General features: G+C 41.1%; 1 protein-coding gene across 2 annotated transcripts in view; it reads right to left on the reverse strand.

Moving 5' to 3' along the window:
- The window catches only part of CHN2 (chimerin 2), a 169,220-nt gene that overhangs the window by 2,381 nt on the left and 143,454 nt on the right, over nucleotides 1-23,385 (reverse strand). For both annotated transcript variants that reach the window (XM_030008390.1, XM_030008391.2), the window contains 5 exons: nucleotides 16,695-16,779; nucleotides 14,062-14,235; nucleotides 12,182-12,259; nucleotides 5,113-5,250; nucleotides 3,098-3,203 (listed from right to left, as the gene is read on the reverse strand). In XM_030008390.1, coding sequence (XP_029864250.1) covers nucleotides 3,098-3,203; nucleotides 5,113-5,250; nucleotides 12,182-12,259; nucleotides 14,062-14,235; nucleotides 16,695-16,779 — 581 coding nt within the window. The remainder of the gene's footprint in view (nucleotides 1-3,097; nucleotides 3,204-5,112; nucleotides 5,251-12,181; nucleotides 12,260-14,061; nucleotides 14,236-16,694; nucleotides 16,780-23,385) is intronic.

Here is a 23,385-nt window from a genome sequence, read left to right on the forward strand (position 1 = left end):
AGGCCAACCAACAGCTGAGTGATTCTGATTACTTGTTATACTTTAGGAGTAGGCTGAATCCTGGAGCAGCCTGGCAATCGCCACCTATCCTTGACAGAGAAGAGAGGCACTTCTAGGAAGGAGCCCAGGCTGTTCTGTTGCCTGACATGGGTCCTATAATGTAAATACAAGAATAGGTGTATGTGTGGCTGGAGCAAAGACCACCCAGGATTGGCCAAGCTGCAGAGAAGTCAGCCCTGACTGGAAAATCAGTCAGGCCTGCTGGAAAATGCAAGGTGTGCTCAAGGTTCTCCTCCTGGTAATAGAGCTGGATCACATCAGTGTTGTCCCATCAAGACTTTGGCATTTGAGTTGGGTCCTGAGAGTGCTCTTGCACTGCAGTGTAGAGACAGCCATGGTCCCTCGATCGGCCACGGTCCCTCATGGACCAGACACTTGCTGCTACCAAGTAGAGCGTGGGTGAAGTTTCACATCTCCTCCACACACAACTCCTCTGCCAGGGTGGAGCACATCTGGTTTTGGAGCCAGCTCTCCTGGCAACAGCTGAGACCACCCCCGGCTGTGGTAATTCCTAGCTGGGCAGCAGTGGATTCACTCATGCCATCGGGGGAGCACAAAGAGGCTGAAACCAGAAGTAATCTGGTCTTCCCTTGTTTGCAAGGTCCTTTTATGACTAGGTTTTGCTTCTGCTATTGGGTATCTGCAAAGAGTGGCTCTGTCACAGAAAAACACTGCTCCTCTTTGCTTTCAGGACAGAAGTCCATTAGTGCCCCTACTCACAGGTACATCCTCATCTTCTAGCACAGATGTTAGCTGTGCTTTGCAAGGAAAAAAGACAAACCAAGGCTGCCTAGCCCAAGCCACCTCTGTGCAAGTGTACGTATAACACTCTGCTTTCCATCTGTGGATGTATGCAGCACAGATGTTGAACAGCTATGTAATGCTACATACATCTTACTGGCACCTCTGCTCAGGAGCGTGGGGCTTGCTGCATGGCCTGGGGTGAACACAGAGAAGATTCACAGCCTCACTGCAATGTCAGCATGGATGGAGTTCTATGCATTTCACCACAGGGGGGACTGCTCATGCTATTGTATTTCCTCCAATCTTGAGAAAAAAGTTATCTGATAACTGAAGAAAACAATTAATTGACTGACAAACTCATTTTTCATTGCTGACATTGTCCTCTGCTGGATTTTCCTGTGCTTTTAACAACAGTTCAGTGCCGTTTCTCTTCTGTTGAGAAACAGCGCTGGTGTAGAGGCTGTGATCCTGCAGTCTTTACATAGACTCTTTGACACTGGCGCATGTTTTCTCCATGCAGGAAGAGCCCAATGGGGCTGGAGTTGGGACTCCTTGTTTAATCTACAGAACAGCATAGTCTGAACCTAAAAGATCTTCTATCTTTCGCATTCAGATCTCTCCGACAGATTCTCCATAGGAACTGACATGTGCTTGATTTCTGTGCAGATGCTGAAAGCTACGATTTGGGAAAGGAGAGGAAATTCATTGCATGACTTGCAGGTATTTGAGAGAGAAAGCTTAACCAGCTGTTTGGACTATTTTTGTCTCATCAGTAGTTCAGCTCAACAGCTGAACCAAAGCCTGTACTGCAGTTCATGAAAAAGAAGGAAGGCAAGTCAATACTTGTCTATGAAAAATTTGCTGCCAGGACATGAAAGTACTGATTCTGTATGCAGCTGGCTTGTCTACAGCCTCCATGGGCCTTCTTAAAAGCCAACATGGTTCATCCTGAGTTGTCCATCCATATGTGCTGACAAGGGTGGATATTTGCACATCTCATTTCCGCAGAGTCCAAAGAAGTTCCTGCATGCCCAGGTAATGTCTCATCGGAAGGAAAAATTACTCAGTTGTAATGACCTGAGCCGACTCAAAATGAGGAAAAGTCTCTGCATAATGAGAACCTGATTGAGCATGAAATGCACTTCACACAAGCTCTCTGATGCAATTTTATGTGAGCTGAAGTATTTCTCTTTTTAGGTTGGCATTAATAGTGCAGAATAGTGCACACAGAAAATACTCCAAATTCGCAACTGTGTTGCAAGTAGTGGGACAACTAAGAAGAGAACAAGGATTTGCTGTATAAAAGGTGAGTAGTTGTATTCCTGCCTTAACCCCTTTTCTGTTGTTTCCAAGTAGCACCATAAACTTTAACCAGAGACAAGGGACATCTTGGGCAACATATCCTTAAATGAAGTCCTGCTTTGAGATGACATGCCAGTCTTTATTCAGCTTCATTTTTTAAAAACTTGCAAAGATGACTTCCTGAGGCATGTAAATACCCAAAGTAGCGAAGTGGAGTTAGCATGGTTTTGAAAAACAGTTTTGCTTGAAATTAGTGGAAGTGAGGCACCCTCTTTGGAGCACTTCATAATTTTTCTAGGTACCTACCTGAAAACTTGGAAAACTCAGCAGTACACTCCCAAGTCACTTTCAGAAATGAAATTTAGGCACTTTTGAAAATTTTGTATGCCTTATGAAGCCTTATGTATGCCTTATGTATGCGTCATGTATGCCTACAGAAGCTTTGGAAAGCAAATGAGGCAGAGTGTGTTTAAAACCAAAAGAGATATAACTGATAAGGGCCTGTATTTCTTTTACTAGTTATATAAAAATAGGTCCTGCTTGATTCTTGGCTTAACTGTGATGTGAGCAAACAACTTGTATGAACGACAGCTCTTTCCTTTTAGGGTTATCGTTCAAGACGACAAATCGGGAGGTAAGGGGAGGCAGAAGCAAAGCATGATCAAGTGACTTACTGCAGCACATCTGGCACATCGCTGAAGTACCTACCATTCTGGTATTTGGCAGATATCATCTACCTCAGAGAAGCATGACAAATCTCAATTAACTCTTCAAAGGTTTGCAATGATCTGCCAGCAAAAGGATCTATACTATGTATGTGCATAGCTTATATGCATTTATACAAACATAGCTTGTCTGCTTATTTGCAACATTATTGTTTTAGTGGCAGTGCCCTAATGGAAGCTTTATTGGTACTTTCTGTGATGTCTCTCTTTCAAAGCAGAAAATTGTTAAGCTCTTCAAGAACTATCCTGCATGCCAATTAACTCACTTTTTGAGATGAATCATTAGGTATCTAAGTGTCTCGTAGTGAGCAGCAGGGAGTAACATCAACACTTCATGTATTGCTTCTAGTCGTTCATCAGGATTGGAGATTTCTGTAAAAACACCAAACAGGATTAATGTTAATAGGGCTTTCCATTTGTAAACAGCAATAATTCAGGAAGCTAACTTATTATTATGGAGTCATTTACAAGCCATTGACTGTGCTTGGAGGGATAAATATTAAACTCATAAACATGGAGCTTATCAGCAACTTCTGCATCCTCAAAAAAAAAAAGGCTTTACAAAGAAATCAGCAACAAAGACCACCCAATAGCTGTCTCTATGGTCTGTAGCTCTATCTACAGGCTTGTATAGGTACAGTACCTGAGCTTCGTTATGTGCTTGATAATACTCTGCCCAGAACTGACTCTTTAAAATCTTACATAAGATTACTTCCATTAGCCTTCAAAACCAGATGGGAGTGTGGATATATGCTTTTAGAGACTATGCTTGAATATATAAATTTAGCCAGAGATTGAAATGGCATGGAATTACACAAACAAAGATTTCTGAATGTATTTAAATATGTAGGTATCCGTGATCGGAGAGCATCAGTAAAACTGTTTGGCAATCTCTCTAAAAATCTGAGCAGGATTTACATTCATATACATGAAAAGTATAGATTCCCAAGCTGTGAACTGAGTCAGAGTTATATTTGCTGCATGACTTTTCATACAAATGGCACCAGCAGCCCAAAATTTTAGAAGATTAAGAATCTCTGTGTCCTGCTTTTAAGAGACCGGTGTATTGACATGACAGGAACTGCTTCCTCTGGGCATGTTCTTTACAGGACAAGTGACAAGCAAGAATAATTTCTCTGCCAAGGAGGAAGAGGAGAGTGCAGGAGAGAGGTATGTGTGGTTGCATGGGGACTGCAAGGTGGGGTAAGCCAGAGGGTAAGGGAAGGCAGCACAGTCACACAGACAGACCACTATTCCTGCTGCTTATTGATATACTGGGTGCCATTTCAAAATTACTACGGATATTTTTTAAAGAAGAAAGCATCTACTTCGTAGATACCTCATGTCTTTGACATCTTTGCTAATAATCTGATTTTGATGCAATCCGTCTGGTGAGTTTTCATTAGGGACTATCATTATGTGGAATGCTACTCCCCAGAGAGTAGAATTTGAGGCAAATCTCAGCTTGCTCTGCCAACATTATGGCAACGAATGCTGCTGTCCTCCTCCCTCCCTGACAGCGTGCACCCACGACCTGCCGGCTCTGGGCAGGGGGTAACTGCCCGTGCCTCCCATCCAGACACGGGTTAGATACTGTAGGACTTAACGAACAGGGGATGCACCTGAACTGTGGGGCAGATGTGCTTTGTGGGGTGTCTCACTGCCCTGATCCCTCACGGACTGAAGGAGGGGATGTGCTTGTCTGCAGCGCAGTTTTGCTGCCAAAGGAGGCCAGGGTATGGGAGATGGGGAAAATGGTGGGGAAATGGGACACACCCTCAAGGCTCACACTGTTCACGTCAACCCTGACCCCTCACTGATCACCCCATCTTGCATGCATCTGGAAGCCAGTGCTGCGGCCGTAACACCGGCCCTGGGATCCTCCCAGTGCCAGATGCAGTCCTTGCAGCGGCACTGGACATTCTGCCTGTTGGCACAGAATTTGGGTCGTTTACAAGAAAAGAACAGGCGATTCCATTCAAAACTCCATGCCAGGGCTCATCATAGCTTCACTGACTGAGACTGAAACCATGCCTTCTGAAACTGGTCAGTTATTTTGATACCCTATGTTTACTTTTATTTTTTAACCTGAATGATGTCCCATCTGATTAACAATCAGGCAAAAGTTTTATGTGAAAGAAGGACATGGCAGTGAAGAAATGAACAGAACAATGCCCTTACTTCCAAATTGTTGTCTGTCTTGCCTTTTTCTTTAACGTGGACAGCTTTATGGATGGGAAATGTAATTAAAGATCGGTACAAATTACTATGCAATACTTACTTGCTGCCTCTATGAACTTTGAATAGGTGTCGTAGGTGATCACGGGAATTGGTAAGTCTCTGAAGTATAGCTTCAGTGCTCCAGCAATGATGTTTATGTCTGGATAAATACTGGCAGAAATATCAGCCTTGTCACCATCTAGAAAAGGAGGAAGAAATCTTTTTGAAACCAGGCTAATTTTGACTGAAGCAAGGCTAGGCTTCTAATTCAGATTTATTGTGTTCAACCTGACAAGAAAAAACAACCTGAAAGCATTTGGAAGGCTTTAATGAGAATATATTGCTACCAACGTTACAGTATATGAATGAGGAATGGTAGTTTCTTTATCTTTTAGTAAACAATTTATTTGCTTACATCTTTTGGAGGGGCTGGTGATTTCATCAGCAATATCTGCAGTGTACCATCTCACACATAATGTTTTAATGTTGGATGAAAAATCATGTTAATAATATATTTATTGAATGTGGTCCATTTATTCACTGAAAATAAGCTATTAATAACTTGTTCTGGTGTTGTATTTTGTATCCGCAGATCAATGCACAGGAGTATGGACCATTCTTTTCATTTTCACTTGGGGAAACAGAGGCACAGAGAAATAACATAAATTTCCAATGACCCTCAGGAGACCAGTAGGAAAAATCAGAGTAAACATCCAAATCTCGTAAGTCTTGCACCAATCTATCTATACTGATTAGCTAGTAATAAAGCCGCCTTATTTTCTGGAAGTCCTCTAATGTCTTAATATTTGACTTATTTAAATTATAGCAACAATTTGAATTTAAATAGACATGCTATGGCATTTAGCTATACAATTTATTCTGAAATGTGGATCACAATTTGTTTAATGAATATGGATACTTGTAATGCAGAACAGCTAAATAGATGAATTATGCAACTGAAATGACATACATTTTGTTTGCCACATATTATAACACAGTTAGTCAGAACTCCATTACGGAGCACTTTTAATCACATGAACTTAACATTTACAAGTGTTGCTGATAAGCCCTTGACCAACTCATGGCTTGCAACGAGTGAAGTTACAAGAACTAGCAGCCAAGGCTGGATCACTATTATTTTTCAAGTTCAAATGACTGCATCTGTTCTGTACTACCTAGTACCCTCATAGCCACATTTTCCTCCAGACTGAGAAATTCTGCTGTCCTCCCCTCCTGGGGCCTGTCTTTGGCCATCTTCCAGTAGAAAGATGGGGTAGGACACTGGTCAAGCAGTGGCTGAGGCTGTCTGGATTTAACCCCCAGCTTTACCTCAGGCTTCTTTGAGATCAGTTACACCCCGTAGTCCTTATTCCCCACCTTTCAAGTGAGGATAACAGCGCTTCCCTTGCAGGAGGTGGTGAAGATTAGGACCGTACGGTGAGTGGCGTGATGTGAGGTTACGCTTGCCTGAACAACGGAGAGGAGTTTGCTCGTATCTGCCAGGAGGTGCAAGAGCAAGCCTGGGCTGCTACCACCGAGGCGCCAACATGCTGTAAAGCCATCGCCTTGCTTGTCTCGCAATAACTAGTGCTTGTAGATGTGCCCTGATACAGACAGATGAGTGGGTGTGCTTGATACATGGTGTCTTAAGATGGTGATAAAGGCTTTCACAGCAGAGTAAAAGAGTTTATATTGATTGTAGACATTTTATACAAACCTATGGCATTAATCTTGAAGGGATACGTCCTGTCCAATGTATGCACATAATTCTCATTAAGACTAATAGCACTACATGTTCTCATCAAGAGGAGATTATACGCTTAAGTCTTTAAAACAAGCAGCCTTTCTTGATGCAGCTGAGCAGTCTGAATACATCCATCAGCATTTAATTTAATACAGCATCAATAAGCCCTAGGAGGATGTTTACACTGCCCCAATCTTTTTTTTAATCCACACGTTCCAGGCACAGTAGCATTAGTCTTGTAAAGCTTTGTGTGGAGAGCTCTATTTAATTGATGGACACTGAGCACTCAAAACGCTCCACTGAAAACAGATACCTCCAAGGAGCCAGCAGCTGCATCAGAACAGATATAGCAAAGCAGAAGGTTGCATCTATTATCCAGGTCACCAGTACACTAAATGGAAGTGTTATTTATTTAGTACTTTTACAAAGCAGCCCAGCAAGCTTCCTTAAAGGGGCGCTTCAGCTAGAGGTACTTCAAACATACCTCTTATTTACATATTCACTTACTGTAGGAAAAATGCATTAATTCCTGAGTCAAAGATTTTTCTCTTCACTTCAGAGACAAATGTACATCCATTGGAAACATGCTGAAGAATTATTTTAAAGTGAGCATAACAATACATCTGTTATAATATACCTACACATTTCTGCAGTGGGTATGTAGGGGAAGGGGAATTTTTATTTTCCTTTGGTAGATTTTGGATTGTCTTTTTTTTTTTTTTTCTTTTCAGTTTCAGCAATTGAAGGCCCTTGGCAGGCTGCACTTATTTCTTATCCTCACCAAATTCCTGGATTTGTATTTTTTATTTATACACTTTTAAAATTCAAAGCACTAAGAAAGAAAAGTTAATTCATTGCCAGTAAAGTCATGATACAAATTTCACAGAGGATCCTCTGCAGTAGCATACTGTATGAACTACATCTGTTTTATATGGTAACTTCTGCATTACCACAATCATTTTTTTCACTCTTCAATACAGTAACTTTTCTCAGACTGTAATTAGTATTTTCAGTACCATTGCAGTGGCCATATGTTAATACAATCTTTTTTTTCATTTTGGATTATGAACATATAGTTCATTTCAGCTTTACAAACCTAATCCTGCCCAAACCCCATCATTTCTCTTTCCTTGTTACTTTGACTCTCAACATATTTTGTTGCATTATTATGAAGTCTGAATACCTCAAGACAAAGAAAGTCTTTATTCTGTTCCTTAAAGGTTTCAGCTGACTTTGGATGCCATAGAAATATACCAATAGTTTATCAGAGAATGAAATGGAATAAGTATTACATTCTTAAAGCCTCAGCTATGCCCTCTGAATACTGAATTACATTTCCACTTAAATTCCTTTTTGCTTAATGCTTTGTTTTTATTGCACAACCTTTGCCATGCTAACATGCTTCTTTGTGGTTTTTCTTGGATTGGCATTTGACAGGTTTTCAGCTACACTGGCAAAAGAGTGAGTATGAGTTAGGATGCCTCTAAGTACTCATGTAATATTTAACAGCATAATACTTTTAGCAAGTGTATTGTACCAGCCAGTCATACAAACAAGTGGGGGGGGACAGAATGCACTGGTGACAATGGCAGCTCTGTGGATAAAGCACACAATGAGGGTTTTTCTGGATGCCACTACGCCACAGCTCAACAATGCTGACAGAGAGCAACTGTCATTCTACAGCACCAACATTCACCAGATTAAATAAATCCACATTATTCCCCTCCTTCTCATTACAAAAAATCACTAAAATAGAACATTGTCAGTGCCTCAGAGAGCCTAATGCTAATTTACAGTAGGGGTATTTACACTGCTTTGGCTTTGGAAGGGAGTCTTAGTTTAAATCAGACGAAGACCAACTTCTCCCTATTTTAAAACCAAATATCACAGCTTCATTGGGCCCAAATAATATTATGTGGGATGCCATTCTCTTCCCGCGATGTTAACTTTCAAACCTGCCCTTGCTTTTCTGTTCTTGCTATAATTCTTGGGAAGCAACAAGTGAGTGTCCCTTTGGCAAAGCAGAATTAGTCAGAGGGAGGGCTGGCTTCTCTTCATTGCACCCTTCAGCTGCACATGAAATCAGCAGGAGAGGTACTCTACGGCCATGTCAGCCCCTGCGTCTCATCCCTGTATCATGCTGTCTTCTGGCTCCTGTGGCTTGACGAAGAGCTGGGGAAACCAGAAAGCTTGATGGCATTATTTGAAGGATGCATCCTACGCATTAAAATGGGAGGACTCCTTGGTTGTTCATTTTCAAACCCGTTGATTAAAAGCTATATTTCCAGAGCTGCAAACGCGTACTGGCATTCTAGGCAGGTGCCTGGGGACTGACTCGGAAACAACGGGCAGGGAGGGACCTCTGTAATGCCAGAATGCAGTGCTCTGCTACCTGCAGGCACCGTGCTACATAACCCATCTCGTAAACCCCTCAACTTCCATTTTAAAACTAGTTAAGGTTTTTATCCCTGCTCTTATTAGAAAGTTGTTTCAGAGCCTTGCTTTCAGATGGTTAAAAAATGGTCTTTAAATTGGCAAACTAAATTTATTCCTGGCCAGTGTGCATCCTCTAGTATTGTTCCAAGACCATCCATTAAAGAGTTCTCTTCTCTGGTTCATAGCCCTGCTCTCAGCCTCTCCTTTGACAGGTAACTATCCCAAGGTCTTTTAAAACACATTTACCTTCTGCTATGCAGCATGCTCCAGAGATGTCTGAGATGATAGTGACGTGGCTGTTTCTGCTGCAACACCTGTCTATTAACCAGAACTGATCAGGAATTTTCCATTTTATATTTCAGACGTGAATTTTCCTATATTTTTTTTCTTTACTTTTGCAAAAAATATGTTGATTTCCTGTAGTGAATGTGAAAATAACAGTTCTGTAAAACTCCCACAAACTTCACTTTCTGGGCAGAAAATGAAATTTGAACAAAAACCTTCCAGGCATTGCTGGAGATGAGACCTGCCATCTGGCTCTCAGTCTCCTTCTCTCCCAGCTCTGTCACCTGGGACAGAGATCTGGGATATTCCATATGCTTGGGATAGTCCACTCCCTGCTGCTCTGGCTTCTAGGGCTAAGCAGGGGTAACTGGGCAGCAGAAAAGTGATGTTCCTACCTGTGGGGCTGGGATGCAAAAGTAAGGGTTGGGTCCCTGTCTCTGTAAACTTGGATCTGACGGGGAAGCAAGCCCTGAGCTGTCAGATTGGAAGCATCTTGCCAATTCAACCTTCTGCCAGCTGACAACCACCTTCTAGCTGCACAGCCTACAAGTCAGAACAAAAAATCTATTTTGGTTTTCTTTAAATCCCTGCCTGCAAAAAAACCCCCGAAACAACTCCTTCTGCTTTGCCATCTCAGTTCAGGGAGAAAACATTTTCGAAACTAGAAAGTTTTGAAGTTTTCAGCTTCTGGTCTCAGCATCAGTCTAGTCATGCAATTCTCATAACAAGGTTTTGTTCACTGTTGCGCTGCTTTTAGCATTATTCATGGCAACACTCTCAGCCCTTTTCCCTCATGAGATTGTTAAATGAAAATGAAGACACAGCTTTTTATCAATTTATGCCCAATGGTTTTTCCCCACAGCCTTGTATGCAAACTTGGTTCTTGCTTTCTCTGCTTCCATGTTTATCCATGGTTTTTTCCTTTGGAAATCCGATACTGTTAGTTACTCCTCCTGTTTCTAGATGCTGCCTTCTTGGCAGTAAATCGCACTTTCTTCCTTGCTGTGGGTCTAATTCAAGTGTGTATTGCCACCAGATTAAGCCATGAGTGTAGGCAATAATAAAAGATACACTGTCTGTAAAACTGAACTGGCTGCAATGGTTCAAAGAATTTGCAAAGGAACTACAGCTGCAGCAGTATTCAAGTCATGCTCAGATGTAAATTTCCATCTGCTTTCTTCAAACTCTTCCCTCTTCAACCTGCGCTTCTCCTTCTGGGTTTCGTTCAGGTTGGTACACTTAGAGGAGTATTAACACACAGAACAAAAGGGTTTGCCAGGCCAGATTTACCTGCAGGGAGCAGAGTGGGACCTATGGGGACTGTGACCCTTGCAGTATCACTGCTTCATGTGGCACATCTGCAACATATATCTTCCTATGATAGCAGTCATATCACTGTGCATCTCTTTCGCCCAAATCATGGCTGACCGATGTGTGTATATGCATATGTTCACAACTGCAGTGTCCGACACATTTTAAAATATGTATTATTTTTTAAAGGATTTTTCGGTATAGCATGAATACAGTCACTTTGGAAATCCTAGTTGGACTTTCTTTGCCAGTGATGTCTGCATGACAAACTGTCTCCAAACAAAAAAGTATTCAGGCAGAGTAAGTGTAAGATGTGCCACCCACAGATGTCACTGGCCTTGCCCAGCCTCCCCTGGAGCCCCCACGCTTCCTGCCCATGGGCCCCAGGGCCCCCAGTCCCTGCCTGAGTGACATCGTAGCTGTCTCCAGCTGCGTCATGGCCATGCTTGTGCCTGGCCACACACCCTTCTGGTTGGTACCCTGACCCACAGGCTGACTTTCTGGCTTGACCTGGACCTGCCTCATCCCCATGGGCTTGCAATCACTGGGCTGTGTCTGACCTATTCCCTAACACGGCAGAGGTAATACCTGAAAAAATTAAGTAGGAAGGAAAACACTGTTTATCAGAAAGGAGAATAATATTTATGTAACTTCTTAAATGTACTTGAAAATGTGTTTTCTGTTGATGAAGGCCCTACTCTGCACCCACTTACCTATATACTTAGAAATAGTCCTGCGTGCAAAGACTGTGTGCACAACCAGAACAAACGTAATCGGCTAAATCAATTTAGAAGGGCTACTAGGATGGTAATCAGGCAGTGTTTTAATTATTCGTTTTTCAATATGCTGTACAACCAATCTCCACAATGCTCCTCTCATCTGTAGTGCAGATGCAATCACATGCACAGTAGTGCGGTGCTTTCTGCAAGGCTGCAGGCAGAATGACTTCCCAGTTGGAGTTCCTGTTTCTTAAGCTCAGATTATCGTATTGTAAAGCACTGAGTTTACTAAAGATAGGACTAAGAACTTCCCCCTGGTACTATCTAGGCTCATACTTGGACTAGGAGCCTAGGCTGTGCTGCTAGGTTGAGCAATCATCCAGTCCCCCGAGCACTTAGCCTTCTGCCTACCATTACTTACTGTTTAATTATTCCTTCCAACTATGAAATACTATTTCTTCTCATGAAAAGCACTACAGATTAATTTAAGAACTCAGAAAAGATGGGTTGCTTTCTGTACTTCTGCTTATACGCCGGTTTCATTACCATGCTACCTATACAGACACAAAAAGAACTGAAAAGTCCTAGAACTGAAAGTTTAGCTTAAAATTGTACAAGATTAAAAAATTATGTACCTCGATCAAAGGCCATTTTCACATCTTCAATGTGCTCAGTGAAGCCTGAGACTCTATAGAGGCCCTCAGACTTTAAACCTGAAACAAAAAGTTCTTGGTTAACTTTGCTTCGGTAACCAACAAATATTCTGGCTTAAAAACAATAAAGCAAGAACAACAGATCTAGTAAGTGGAGCAAAATATTAATTGTAATGTGAAACTCAGAAGCATTTAAGGAAGGATCAAGATAATTTAAAATTGTTTTTTAAAGGATTAAAAAATTTTAGAATTTATACTTTCTGATTTTGTTAAGTACGCGGTTTATTATGTTAGAGGAAAATATTGCAATTTGCTAATGGTGGGGCATGTGATGTTACCATGATTTATTCACTTTATGTGGGAGATTTTCCTGGATTTGGCTATAATTAATAAAGCTTTAGAGGTCTCCTTTCCTTTTACCAGTTGCTCTAATGATAAATAGCAATGCAAGTAAGAGACTGCCTTTCCCTATGAGCACATTTGTTCCCGATTTTGCTGTCAGCTTTTACTTATACACAGCTGGTAGATGTGATTGATACTGTTCTCCACAATAGTACATCCCTTCTACAGTTCTTTCACCACAAGAGACCTGCTCACTTGCACAGCTCTCCCCCCGTTGCTCCACACCAACATGAAATGCAGGGCAGCCCAGCAGAGCAGGCAGAGCTAGCTAACCAGAGTTACACACACATTATTTATTTTAATCCCAGAACTCCTTATTGTGACTATGCACTGTGCTAATCTACTCATAAGATCCAATACGCTTTGTTTTCTTAAGAACAAAATCAGTATCTTACATAGTTCTATGGCAGTTAAAGAAATTTAAAGATGTTGAAAAAACACAGAGTGGGCAGCAGATTTCATCTTAATCAATAAATGTACAAGTAAGTGATTAGATCTCAAATGCAACATAGCTTCCCGCTATATCATCGGAGTAAAGCTCTTCTGTCTTAGTCCAAACTATTCTTTCTATTTATCCCTGCAATGATGATATAATCCTGGTAGAGCTTTACGGAGCAGTGCTGGGGATTTACTTGTAAATCTTTGATTCATTTCAGTAGATGATGCGTGGCTCTGAAATCCCACGGCTTGTATCAGTGTGTTGCCATGCAGATTACCGAGATGCCATGAATTCAACATTATGAGATTCCTGTGCTGAAGCTATGACTAACAGGTAAATTTGGCTTATTGGGCAGCACGACATACACATTTGCTATCCAAAGCAAAAATACGTGATCATTACTGTGTTGTGTTGGAGGGGATATGGTATTTCTTCAATCTGTCACACGTCTGTGTACCAAAAACCTGTCACAAGCTGGCATTTTGGCTGTGACATGCTGCCTGAGCCATAGTATCCATCAGTCAGTAGCTGAGCATCATGCGAAACCCTGCGCAGTTTGTGACCTACCACAAAACGCCACAGCTCGTGACCTCACTTGTCTGAGTCACTTCCAGTCACTTGTGTTCTCTTGCCCATAATGTCTGGAAAGGTTATTAATAAGGGATTTTATTTAAACTGATTACTTTGAAATTGGAAGTGTCCCCAGGTACGTTAAAAGAAAATAATGAAAAAAGACACATAAACATGAACTTAAAGTTCACTTGAAAGTTCACCCCTTTCAGAAGTGTAACATAATACATGTTTTGACATGTTTTCAGAAAGCATTTCAGGAAATTGCATTATGAAATGCCATGATTTAATTTTACTAGTTAATGAAGAGCAATGTATCACCTACACTAAAAAAAACCCCTTCTCTCATCCTGTCTTCAGCGTGCATGAGCATACTACCCTGTCCTAGCTTAGCACGTAATTCAGGTCATCTTCACTTAATTGTGTCTGCTGCTTTCCTAAGTACACAAACCTCTTGCTTCGATCTCTCGAATGCATGAATCCACAACCATCGGCCTCTGGGTATTGTGGGCTTTCACTAGGGTGGTGAGGTCGCAGCAGTAGACTCGCTTAATCCTCTTGAGGTCTGGTTGGCAGTCGTTGGGCACGTATTTGGAGCACTGCTTATGTACATTCAGCCCGCAGTCTGTAAACAAAGTTAGCCAGGTTAATTAATTAATACTAATGCCGATAGGTCTTGTCTAACAATTTCTTTCCTTGGGCCACATCAAGCAAGAGACATAACTTCTCCATCAGTCAGCAAAGCTAGAATAAATAAGACGGAGATGAGAAAGATGAGCATGGAAATCTGTAAAAAACTTGTGGTGAGCAAAGTGAACTCCAGTAGAGTTGTTAAAAAGCTATAAAAGCTCTGGACGTCCCTCACACCCCTCTGAGGAGGAGGTGAACGCTGGTGCAGTCTGGGTCAGTTCACCGCTGGACATGTAGCTCTAGGTGTTGCATTTGAATGCGTGGGACTTAACTTCTGGGTGTTTTAGTTTAGCTTTTTATAAAATTAGCACAGTAATGACTGTCTTCTGCTGGCCAGCATGTGGCTTAGCACTGCTAACGGGCGAAGGACCTAAGATTCACCTAAGCATTCAAACTGGGATAGTGCTTTGAGCTCATGTGCCTCCCTTCCCCTTCCACATTCCTGCAGTGTCGCATTTTGGCTTGCTCTGCCACATCAGCAGCCTCCCCATCCCTGTGTCATCACTTCACTGGTGACTCAGGTGTCCCTGGTGTTTAGTCTGTAGGTCAGTTTAGGCATATAAAATGCTGTGAAAGGCATGATGTAAAAAAGTGATTCATTTTACAAATGGTTCTTGGTGTCTTACTCCAGAGTCAAATCCTACTCTTGGTTGCACGGGTGGGTTTGTATTAACTTAAACATCACTGCTTGATCTCCACAAATTGAATTTTTCTAATAGATGAATTTTTCTAATAGACTCAAATATTCAGCCAAATGAATTTATAAACCTTAGGAAAGCAACTACCACCATTGTGAATTACATTATCTCACATAAGTCTGACTCCTGTTTTAATGCCTTCTCAGTCATGCCCATCACTGACGGTGCCCTTTGGGATAACTTAACCTGTCTAATATCATCACTAGCAAGTTACCGTTTTTTCATGTTGATTTACTGCCCGAGCTATTAAAAATGTAAACATGACTCTATTACTTGCAGCACATTTCAGTATTATTCTCTATAAAATATTAATCAAGCAAAATCATGTAATTACTACAAACACACCTACACATTTAGTGGGATTGGGTGGCTTTTTTTGTGTTTCTCCGTACAGTTATTACTGCATAATACATTATTGTTCTGTGAAATCTAAACAAATGTGAGCAGCTGCAGTTAGGATCCTCCCTGTATTGTTTTCAGTGCTGTTCTCCAAGCATGTTAAGTTAAATCCAAATGCATCTATCTACTTAGAGTTAAATGCTGGCAATTTAATGAGGGAGAGTATTATGTTTCATACTAAATACGTAAGTCTTTTCATAAGTTTAATATTTTATGTATGTGAACAAATACAGTGCCATGCATTAGTGAGGTCAGGTTTTGCACACTTGTGTTTAAGATCATATAGCTTGAAAAGAACACTACTGGTCATTTTCCTCTTTTTTAATGTCCTTCTCATATTCTTTGTGTTACCATTATTCATCTACAGGCAGACAAGACGTAGCAGTAGCTCAGACTGCACTTGTTAAATCTGTGCATTTGTGAAAGGTTTTTTGATCCTTCAAACCGCGGTCTAAATTTTAGGTAACAGCCACCTTCTCTACCCATGAAAGGCAGATGTCAGGGTCGGATGTGTTCGGTGCCAGTCTGAGATCAGGAACGCCTGGAGGTCAGGGCAGGGAGAGGTAAGACATATTCAGGTGAGACATGGAAGAGATTGAAGGTCCATAGAAAGAAGTTATGAAACCCCATTTGCAGTGCAGCAAATACTATTTCACTTGCTGAATCCAAAAGTTCACGAAGTGATGTTTATTGCATTTTTCCAAGATGATTATTTTTCACAAGAGAACAAACAGTTTTAAAATAATTAAAGCACTGTTAAAATGCTAATAGAGTTATAGAGGCACCAGAAAATTAATCCTTCTAGGAAAATGAAGGTTGCATTTTTTGCTTTCCCTCGAGGTGGGATACTTCAGGCTTGCAGCAATGCATGGTATTTTTATAGGAAACAGGTGACAGTCTTTTTGCAGACAAGGGCACTTCTCAGCAATTGGTGGCAAAAAGATGAGTTACGAAGCCTACTGGCTGGCTGGCTCTGCCATTTCCAGGGCTTGTTTCTTAAGACATAAAAACATTCAGGGATAACTTAATCATAAAGATCAGTTCTTAATGTATACACCAAGGCACACACACGACCAAGGTACTACCAAAAGGATGTCACCCTCAGCGACCGAGGGCTGGTGGCTTCATTTCTAAACCAGCTAATGGGGAAAATGAAAACACTCTAACTTGTGTGGGAGGATTTTTTGCCTTGTTCTGTAAAGTAATCCCTACCCTCCCTCCTGCAGGGAGTGCAGGCTGGGGGTGGGAAAGATGTCCGAGCATTTCAAGAGAATGACAGAAAATGTTAAAGAGCTACCTGAACACCTCACTCCCTGAGCGATGAGACCCCACATGAAGTTGGCGCAGTATTCACACCAGTGTGGACCTCGAAACGTATGGACCTGTAATACAAATGGGGGGAAAAAAATAGAAATGGGGTCATTGCGAGGCAGATGGTCTGACAGATGGAACAACTGAAATGGATAAACAACAGAAGACTCAGTAGGAGTAAATCTTTAGCACACAGTGCCCACATCTTTCCAAAGTCTAGATGAAATAAACCATGGGGACAGAAATTTGCTTTGATCTTGAAGTTTATCTTTCAATAGTCTTAACAGAACAGAGAACTGGGCTGTGTACGACATGGAAAACAAACCATTTTTGCTAGCTGACATTTTTAGCTATAGTGAGGGGAGGAAACCAGGTTCACTAGTCAAAGGAGAAAAAAGTAAAACTAATAATCCAAGGAAATGTAATCAGTGCTTTTATTTGACTAGTTCAAACAAAACAGGAATGTTTCTGAAATTCAAATGCTCAACAGATCACTTGAAAGTAGGGGAAATGCAGTGACAGAAAGTCCCTTCAAATGCACCACGTTTTGGTTCCCCATAACCGTGTGTGACCACAGATCTGGTGCAAGACCCATGTGCTAAGAGCACCACTCAGGTTTGAATGCCCTACAACTATGGTGTTACATGTGCATTTCTATGCAAGAACACTGAACAGAACTCGAGGTGATTGCTGTAAATTTGTATCAGGGGTGAATGATTCGTGCAGCCACTCCAGGCAGCGGCTGGGTAATGATCTGATTTTGCACACTGGAATCCATTAGTGACAAAAGGAAACAACACCCTTCCTGACACTAGTAAGTAAACTGAACTCACATAGGGACAAGATGTCAGTAGGCTCTTCTTCAGTAGACCAAATTTCATTTTGCTACAGTCCACACATGAGTAAATAAGGAGGAATAAAATGACCTGTGTGCTGACAGAGCCCATGGCTGTCCAGCCAGGATTTGCACACCACCACTGCTTCCTCCACCGCTTTTCCAAAGGCTATGGCGGAAGACCTTTTTATTTAAGATGTATGTTCTGGTGAAGTAAGCATTTAATTCTCATTGAAAAGAAGAGTAAATAGTGAGGTCTACGCCTGTGTGAATGGACATGGCATGAGCTAGTTCCAGCCAGAGACTTAACTGAGCTTAATAAAACATAAATCATGCACACTCTGGCTGCTAATGCTTCCTTTTCCTTCTCTCTGCTCTTTTTTACCCATCAGGTGGATGGCTGAAAGGCCACTTCCACCCCCTGGGATGGGGAAAGCTGCTCTTTACTTTTCATACAGTAAAAAAATGGTCATTGCCCTTTTCAAATAAACTTGGTGAAGTTTTAAGCCAAGCATTTGGCTTGCTAATGTTTTCAACTCATTTGTCTGCAGGATCACCCCTAAATAAGCCTGTACTCTTGAGTCCATTCCCCAGGAAGATGAAGTATTGTGATTTTAATACAGACCTCTCTTTCTGATTTAGTGATAAAAATGTCAGCCTGACCACAAATGACTGCTGACCAACTACTCACAGTCAATAATTGCATGAATAAGCTTAAAGCAATAGTAATTCTTCCTCCCTTTTGACAGTAAAGGTCAAAACTGGAATGTCTGACTGGTCATATTTATTTTTTGAAATGGTATTTTACCTCTCAGAAAATTGTGTATCTCCGGGAAACTACACTTTGCAATAAAGTTAGAGATAGATAGATTGATAGATACAGACACATACGTCTTTCTTATTTCATCTTATTTTGTTTTGCAGGGTGGGTAGCGTGAATTTCAGACGTGGCTTGTAGTGGGCATAAATGGCCGTACCTCACATCAGCTGGTCACCTGAGTTTCAGGCATATACTCTACGTGACCTTCAGCGGATACAAAACTATGGATACAACTAATTATGCCTGCATTTTTAGACTGATAACCACATAATTAGTAGGTCAGCACCTGCATTTAATTGTGGGTGGAAATCATCTGCTGTGGGAAGATAGCTAACTGTCTTCTGCTTTGCAGCGGTTTACAAAAACTAACCTCATGAGAAGTGGCTGTAAAAGCTCTTTCGGGATTTTAAAAACTGCACCCTTTCACATTTAAAGTCCATCACAGTTGCTAGGGTATTTGGGGCCTACTTGCTCACTTTACATAAAGCTTATTTCAGCCAATCTCGCTGTGGCATATTTAGAAAATGGTAGCTGATTATTCCTTGATCTCTTCTGTCATTAATGGGAAACAGTCATCAATGCTGACTAAGGGCTGCATCTGAGAAGAGCTGACTGCGCACCCTTCCCTTGTTCCCTTCAGCTTGGTGGCCCTCAAAGGTTTAGGTCTCTTTATTCATTCACTTCAAATTTTTCACAGATCTCCATTTTAGCTCAAATGGCAAGTTCCCAGCTGAAATGCCCTCAGAAAAGTGAGTCTTGGTGTTTTCTGGTCAAGCTGAAACAGGAAAATACTCGCTATCTCTAACTGAAAAAGGGTGCTCTTCAAAAGTTTCTAGATGAAGGTGGAAAAAAATCTCTTAAGATGCAGTTTTGAACTAAATCTTTTATGGCTTGCCATTAATTTTAAAGAAATAATGAGGTCTGTTCCTATGAACACAACACTCAAATGCAGCCCAAAGCTTGCACACAACACTTTTGAACAGTAAATGGGAATTTTGCCTGCCAGATTGGCCTCATCTCTGTTTTAATCAAGGAGAGGTAACAGCAGGTCTTGGGTTTTTAGGTTTTGCCCCATCCTTTGCAACAACATCATTACAAATGGCCTGGGCTTAGATTTTTGGAAACATGATCAAGATCTATTTATTATTGGTCCCTACCCCATCCTGCAGTCTCAGGAGACCTCTCTGTGTACACACAGCATAGGGTCGGGCTGCTTGGGCTACAGTCGACACATAATTCCAACTTTTAAGAATTTACAGGGAGGCATTTCTTCATATAAGCTAAAAACATGATGTTTCAGACTATACACTGTACTTTCCTTGTTCAGTCTTTCATCTTCTTTCCACAATGTCTAACTCCTAACTTCTTCACTCTATTTCCTTTCCAGCTCTTTCAATGAAAAGTTGTTTCTTACATTCATCCTCTCTTCCCGTTTAGGATGAGAGGAAATGGCCTCAAGTTGCGGCAGGGGAGGTTTAGATTGGATATTAGGAAAAATTTCTTTACTGAAGGGGTTGTCAGGCATTGGAACAGGCTGCCCAGGGAAGCGGTTGAGTCACCGTCCCTGGAGGTATTCAAAAAGTGCGTAGACAAGGCACTTCAGGACATGGTTTAGTGGGCATGGATGACGGTTGGACTCGATGATCTTAAAGGTCTTTTCCGACCTAAATGATTCTGTGATTCTATGGTTCTCTGCTGGACAATCTCACCCAATACTACACTGCGTGTCTCTTCTTACTGCTCTCCTGTGCTCTCACCTTCGCCCTTCAGCCTGGTGGTGCCCTTGCTTCCAAATGGCAGAATTCCCTCTGCAGGTGGTATCTCATGCAGTTTTAGTCTGCATCTAAGCCATGTTCACAGAGGGAGAAACTACAACCAAAGTTAAGGAGTGCCAATACAGTGGCAAAACAAAATAATCCCTTAAGCAATATTGCAGAAACAAACTAAAAATTGCCCTGAATTGAAACACATGTTTTTTATTGGCATTATATGATGCTGTTTCTGAGACAATCTTATTGTTTATCTGACTGGGTTTGAAGACTTTTCTATTTGCATCCAAAGAAAATAAGAGATTTTTCAGACTTCTGCCTGAATACATGCACATTTGTACTCTTCTGTGGACTCCTGCTGAACCTGAGCTCTTTGCAGGGAAGAAAAGCTGACTCTGCTGTTATTTTTTGTTTAAATACATACACATAATCTTCATGATGTCTGTAAAGAATGCCTCCCCCAAACCCTTTGTCTCCCAGAAGCAGTGTTTATCTGCAGTGATTAACACAAGGGGAAATTTATCCCAGAGCCTCCTTTCTCCCAGCAGATCTTGTGACTTGTCCATAATCAGCTGCCTTTACTCCACTAGCCCCCCTGCAAACAGGATTTGCCCATGCTATAGTAGTAAACATGCACAATATTGTGGTAAATGCACATTATTCAGCTGTATTTGCTCAATTAAAGCAGCACAGAGGCCCTCTCATGAATTCCCAGCCTAGAACAAAACGTGTGGAGCATCCCCAAACTCCATGCTGCTGACCTCGGGCACGAGGTGACCTCACCACCAGCTGGGACCTCACTGAAGTTGGCAGGTAAAGCACATCCCAAAGAGCCTGCTGGGTCCTAACTGTAACAAGATGCAAGAGGACTTTGCAATCCAGTTAGGCTGACACCCACATAGTTACAGAAATACCTCTGTGTTTTTATAAACAGGGCCTCAGAGATTTATTCTCTTTCCTGAATTACGGTATATCTACACTGGCTTATGCAAAGTAGTCCCGCCAGACAGACGCTAGCTCCAAACCTGAATCCATGCAACTGGGTTCAAGATGAACCCAGCTTAACTAATCAGTCTGGATCCTAAATCTTTTTTTTGTTCATTGCCTTGAGTGCCTTGAAATTTGGAAGAGAAGCTGAAGGAGAAAGCACAGATGCTCAGAATTGCATAACCCAGCACCCTCACTCTCCAAACTCCAGCACTTCTTTTTAATTTTTATATTAGCTTGGAAAGGATAGAGGGAGATCCATCCTTGCTCTGAATTTGTGTCTTGAGTCTATTTCTTCCTTTTGTTCCTTCTCTCTTCTAGTAGGTACGATCTTTGGTGTAAGACCTACAAAAATCTCATCAGCTTTGGTAAAAATGTGCCCTTCAATTTTAAGATTCTTCATGGCTAAAGGACAAGAGCTAAAGAGTGCCTGTTTGTTCCTGAAGAATTGCCTATGACAAGATTATGATGGACACTGTGACGTGTAACCTTTGTCCCTGTGAACTGAGATGAATGATACAATACATGTCAGTATTCACTTAAAAATGGGGAAGACAACTCTTTGAATGTCTGCAAAATAGTGTTCTCTTTCAGATAAATCCCATATCATCATAGCCTGAGTGCTGCCAAAAGCCATTAAGAATTTTGCCCCAAGACCAATAAAGCCATTCTTTCCCTTTTAAATAATTTCGTAACGCTTTTATGTGATGAATATGGAATATATTAAAGATACTAGACTTTAATTTAGCCATCTTTTAAATCTAAATATTCTACTCTAAGCATTCTATCCACATTTTTTGTTCAACTAGACATGTTTTAATATAATCCTTTGGAAAACTAACTGTATTTGCATAGTGAACTTATTTGTTCATTAAGTAAATGTAACACTTTCGACTGGCCTTTCTGGACAATTTATTACTTTTAATGTTTCTTCTGTAAGTTTTTTATGGCCTCTACTAGGATAAAACAATAATTTTCTGCTGTCAAGCTTGTGAATACATACATATTTTAGTCATGTGATTTTCCAGTTAAACTATGACTCTTTTGAAACAGAAAGGAACAGAGACTGTACAACAGCTAGATTGTGCAAACGCAAAGTTAACTGGGCACATGTCCAATTATAAATCAAAGCCAAAACGAGGGGAATTTTTAAGAGAAAAGAATGCATGGGTCAAAGTGGAAAAAAGTCTCAGTCATGAGAAAATATTTTCTAGTTAAACTAAAATACTTTTGGTATTAAAATGATAATGAGGGCAAAACCCAGAAAGAATGAAAGCTAGTTTAATCAAGCAAGAAAACACAGAGTATTTCACCTATTTCCTTCACTGATGATCAGTGAGATAAATATTGACTTTTCTGTAGACTGAGGCAAGGAGGGGGAATGAAAAGAGGGATGCTATTATTTGCTTTGCTCACTAATATTAAATTATTGATTTACCAACTACAGCAGAAGCACTGCAGAGGAGAGCAATGTCTGCATGGCAGAATATGTAGAAAAATAAGAAGTGAAGCCTTTTTGCTAAACCAGGAAAACAGTGAAATCATTTTAATCAGTGCTTCTCTTTTTTTGACAGTCCTCAGATGAGTATCAGAAAATTCTTTCTGCTAATGAGCTGAACTATTCCGACAGTGACCCAGATCAGCATCCTCAAGGAGCATTAAGTAAACTGAGGTTTCAAAGCTGAGATGCATTCCTTTCTTGTCTTGTTACTGCCTCTTATTCTCTCTGTATCCACCCCGATAAGCATCAAACCGCAATTTGACAGCATTAGATATGGTAACTGGCTGGCATACTCTGAAACCAGCACAGTCCTTTTGGCAAAACATTTTAGTACAAGCTGCCTGGAAGGTCCGTTTCCACAGCTGAGTCACTTCCCTGCTGCAGGATGCCAGACACAGCAGTTGGGGAAAAAAACCCCTAAGAATCTGATTTTGTAGGTATAAGACAGCAAAGATATGATCCATTTAAACATCCCCGTGTTTGTCCAGCTATTTGGTTTAGTTTGACAAGCAAACACAAGCTCAGATCCTAGAGCTCTGTGGGACTCTGAGAGCATTTCCTTAGCATATGGTGGTGGAAAAAAAGCTAGGAGACAATACCACCGTTGTGCTCTGCTTTATTGTTAGGAGCACCCGAGCTCCCTCAACTTCTTCGGAAAACAGAAATGGTCCAAAATGTTTGCTGGTAAAATGCTACTGGCTTCTGATAATAGTTGAAAAGGGGCCTTTTTCTCATTTAAAAATGGATACACTTTAAGATAAAGAC

This window comes from Aquila chrysaetos, chromosome 3 (genome assembly GCF_900496995.4).
Source record: "Aquila chrysaetos chrysaetos chromosome 3, bAquChr1.4, whole genome shotgun sequence".
Classification (NCBI taxonomy): domain Eukaryota; kingdom Metazoa; phylum Chordata; class Aves; order Accipitriformes; family Accipitridae; genus Aquila; species Aquila chrysaetos.